The following is a 4,760-nucleotide window of genomic DNA, read 5'->3' on the forward strand; positions in this document are numbered from 1 at the left end:
CTGCTGCTGTTACTTGTGAAAGTACTAATTCCCTAAATCTGGACGCAGAGCTGCAGTGAAAGGAAGATGGAGCACACAGATGCGTGCTGTGTTTTACTCAGCTCAGTGATTGGTTCACGGTGCGTCGCTCTATGTTGCTGCTACTTTGTGACGTGTGGTGAATAAGCTGCTGTATGTCACCGCCATGCGTCTGCACGTCATATATGAGGGGTCAAGATCTGCTACTAAACAAATACCATGGGTATTGTTAATGCAGACTTCTCTACAAAATTGAATGTAACTTGCTTAATTCTGAACCGATTTTCATGACATTTACATGAAATTCATGAAAATGTGAGAAATTGAACATGATTGAATACAGTTACGGGGGATGGATCTAATCATATTTTTTCATTCATTCCCATGTTTAAAGAAAGAAGGTATCCTGCGCGCCTCATATTGCACTTTAATCTAACAATTAATCTGACATTTTACGATTTTAAGATTTTATTGGACATCCAATTGTCCAATTGGACATTGGACATCTTGTATGTTGTTTTCATTTAAGACCATGGGCAAGGGTTGCTTGCTTTAAGTGTTTTACAGAATAAATCGAAAGCAAAGTTGTATTTGTCTCCCTTTTTTTCCTTGTTGATCCAAAAATTGATCTGATCCTTGACCTAAAACCAAAATACTTTCTGAACTGTGACTTTTGTGATCTGTTGCACTGCAAATTCAAAGGAGATTAAATGTTTTAAGACTTGCTTGGTTAGTCTTTAAGGTTTTAATTTTTGGTCTTCTCTCAGGCTGCCAGGTTTGCGCGCATTGCACGATAAATCACCCAATCATGTTTCAAAAACAAATGTAACTTCTCGCGATCTAGAAAAATGAAAATATTGGTACAAGTCCTTTCGAGTCATCTATCTCAAGTCTAAGCAAGTTTCAAGTCATGAATACCCAGTCAAAGTTATGTTGAATCTTTTATCAGTGCTAGTCAAGTAAGTCTCAAGTCCTCAAATTTTTGTCTCAAGTCTGACTTGAGTCAAGTCATGTGACTGGAGTCCCCCACCTCTGGTTGTAACTTTCAGAGTCAATCTTGATCTGATGAACACAAAGCTGGTATTCTGCTGGAACTGATGAATTAGATGAATTGTTACAGCCTTGAAATTTTGATCTTACAACAGAGCTAGATTAAATTATTTGCCTTTTTTAGTGGAATTTTCACGGTACACCTGGCGAGCTCTCACAGCACAATAGCATACCGTGGCACAGTGGTTAAAAAGCATTGAGCAAGACCCTTCATACCTTCAAAATACCTCCTCCAATATACCTTTCCAAAAGGAGACAAAGGTCCTCGCCGCTGTCATCACCGTGAACAGGTCTCTATTGTCTCTGCATCCGAGCACATCACGCTGCCGCGATGTCTCCTCAGCCCATGCAGACGCACTCAATCTCCTCCGTCACAGGCATGGAGGACATCTTCCTCCCCATGTCCTCCACAGTCCTGCTGGTTGTGTACGTTGACCTCCAGCGCAGCAGCACCATCTTCTTCAGCTGCTTCACTGTGTTGTTCTTGACGCTTACGAAGCAGAAGGTGTTAATCATGCTGTTGCTCATGGCGAGGCACTCAATGATGTAGAAAGCCACCAGGGAGTTCTTCTGCCGCGAGATAAGTGTCGGGTAGAAATCGCGCAGGATGGTGAAGCCATAGTATGGCGCCCAGCACAGGATGTACGCCGTCAGGATGCAGATCAGCACCACCACTGTCTTGCGCCGGCGCCGCAGCCGCTCCTGGATCTGTTCCGTCTGGACGCCGGGGACCTTCTTGAACCACAGCTCCCGCGAGATCTGCGTGTAGCACAATGCCATGACAATGACGGGACACACAAACTCCACGGTGAAGACAAGCAGGAAGTAGGAGCGGTAGTAGGCCTGCTGGTCCACGGGCCAGATCTGGGCACAGAAGACCTTGTAGGTGGCAGGCATGGTGCCGCTCTGCGGGTAGGTCATCTCCGAGGCGAAGTAGGCCGAGGGGATTGAGATGAAGATGGTCGCGATCCAGATCCACACGATCAGCCAGTAGGCTGTTTGGCATTTCATACGAGGCCTCAGAGGGTAGACGATGGCCATGTACCTGGAGACCACAGAGGAGTTATAAATGGCTATTAATAGTTAAGTTAATCCTGGATACACAGAGTGAGGGTTGAATTAATGACAGAGAGAGACAGAGAGATGGCCCAGCCTGCTGCATCGACATCTCTAATGGCCCCCAACAGGGAGTCATGAATTTTCAGTTCATTAGCAAATGTCTTTTCTCACACCTTGGTCATAAAACCTTGTTTTTAGCTATATAGACATCAGATTTGATCAGCTACTTTGACTTCAATTATATACCCGGGACCTTGATGAGCAACTTTTGTATTGACAAAACAGTTTATCAATATATTCTAGTGTGTGCTATGACCACATTTCTGGCAAAAAATCCAAAAACATACCCTTTATATCTTGTCTGTGTTAGATGTATCTAAAAGTTGCATAATGATACTGATCAAACTATTGATGGCATATCAATGTAGCTGTGATTGTCCTTCAAATAGATACAGTATATCAACCAGTTTGGAGTAAGAGTGTGTTAAGTTCATTATATTTAGGTACATATCAGACCAAACCAAAATCACAATGCTTCTCAGTTCAGTTCAGCTTGGACCTAAGAGGGTTAAGGATTCTTCCAATTCGCAAGAGGGCGGAAAAAATCTCATGGATTTATCAGAGGTCTTTTGCTTGCAATAACGCCAGTTGGTCTGATAATAAAAATAATAATAGAGTTCTGAAAACAGGGTTCTTCTAATTTGATTTCATAACCACATACTGTATGCTGGTCAAACTGGAATGTTTTCAATCATAAGAAATCATGTTATTTTTGATGACAGAATGGAGTATATTTACAGGAATTGGCATTGTTTGTCAGATATCTGTCAGTTAACCTGCAGGTATATAATTGTGTCCATTTAGAGTAAAATGTCCATGTCCAAGTGTACACTTGAAGAAAATACTTTAATCAAGCATAGAACCAATTGATGACATTTATGCATATACAGTATGATGCAAATTATTTATAAATATGTGAATAGCTTTACTTGAACTATGAAAGCCCTTGGCCTTGATGTTAAAGTCAAAAAGAAAGAATAAATAAAAAAATCAACACAATAAGCATAAAGGGAAATTAGTAAATGTGATTGGCAGAACAATCAAAGATAAAAACTTTTGTAGAAAATCAGTCGGACTCAAGATGAGAGGATACCAGACTAATTCCTCGGCGTATTCTCCCAAATATAAGCACACATTCACTCAAGTGCAAATGGAGTCGGATTCCGCACGCGAAAAGGTATGACCTGCCCCCTCAGAGAATTCGGAATTTCCATGCTCGTTTCAGGCTACTGAATGCGTTCACATTTTCAAACTGATTCCACAATTTCCAGACCCAACACAAGCCGTCAGGCAAGTTTTTTGAACAGAACTGGGCTTAAAACTAAGAAAATAACTCAAGTATGTAAAATTATGCCGTTATTAACATTAATGTTGGATGTCGCCATATTCACTATAAAATAAAAACATTTTTATATAACTGAACTGTGTATTTTTTTTTCGCACTCATTAAACACTATATAAAGGGGATTTTAAACACACATTTATAGAAAAGGCTACAGCATTTCTCTGATTTTAAAGGAGGTGACATTTGAATGGAGAAGCAAAGCAGAAAGGACAATAAACATGAAAAGGTTGTGTGTGTGTGTCCTTAAATCAAACCTTGACTTTTCATTAAAACTACAATGGCAGCCACCTGTGACCTACCTGTCAACAGCAATGGCGAGCAGAGTGTTGGTGGAGACGTAGAGGGAGGCAGTGCGGAGGTAGTTGACGGAGGCGCAGAGCATCAGGCCATGGTCCCAGGAGAGCTGCTTCACCACGTAGTAGTCCACCAGGAAGGGGCAGCACACCACAGCCACAATGATGTCCGAGATTGCCAGGTTGGCGATGAGCAGGTCGGTGACATTGCAGAGCTTTTTGCATCGGGCCAGCGTGGCAATGAAGAGGAGGTTTCCCACTCCACAGACAATGATGATGCACACCAGGACCACTGCGATGACGATGGTGGCAACAAAGAAGGCCTGGCCCTGCGTGGTGTCTGGGATCTCGTCCGGATGGATCCCGTAATCCATGTCATAGCCTTCCAACTGGCTTTCATGAGACGCTGCCAGCAGCTGGCTGAGGTTGGAATCCCCCATGACCGAGGTCGCAAGGGATTTGGGTTTTCACCTAGACAGATATCGACTTAATTCAATACCAAAGAAATTAGGATGAAATATAAAACAACAACTTAGGAGGTATGGTCCTCTTGGCATTAATAGTGGTAATGATTTTGAAGGCTGTATCCTGGTAAATTTGGAGCCGGAGATTTTTCATTTCAGATTGAGTCCTGACCTGCACCTGGAATAGATCAATCAGCATTTCAAGGTGGTCATCACCAGATCATCAGTGATGACTGCATGTGGGAAACGTGACACAAGTTTGCCCATCAGTACTTAACATCTACCACTGTCTGTGATGTCTGCCAGATATTTTCTCAGAAAGAGATGTATTTATGAGAAGTATTAGAAATAAACGTATTTATCGTGGAGGCATTTAATTACATTTAACAGCAAGCGAGATCCGATCCCACAGAGAAGATATGTTGAACAAGTACAGTTGTATGATAAACTGGGGACCACCAGTGGATACAT

General features: G+C 42.2%; 1 protein-coding gene across 1 annotated transcript; it reads right to left on the reverse strand.

Moving 5' to 3' along the window:
* Positions 1-1,407: 1,407 nt before the first annotated feature.
* prokr1b (prokineticin receptor 1b) lies at positions 1,408-4,265 on the reverse strand (the record flags this gene model as incomplete). Its single annotated transcript, XM_080017010.1, has 2 exons — positions 1,408-2,113; positions 3,832-4,265. The coding sequence occupies 2 exons, from the start codon at positions 4,263-4,265 to the stop codon at positions 1,408-1,410; spliced, it is 1,140 nt and encodes a 379-aa protein (XP_079873136.1).
* Positions 4,266-4,760: the final 495 nt, after the last annotated feature.

Source organism: Zeus faber (assembly GCF_960531495.2).
Source record: "Zeus faber genome assembly, chromosome: 16".
Lineage (NCBI taxonomy): Eukaryota > Metazoa > Chordata > Actinopteri > Zeiformes > Zeidae > Zeus > Zeus faber.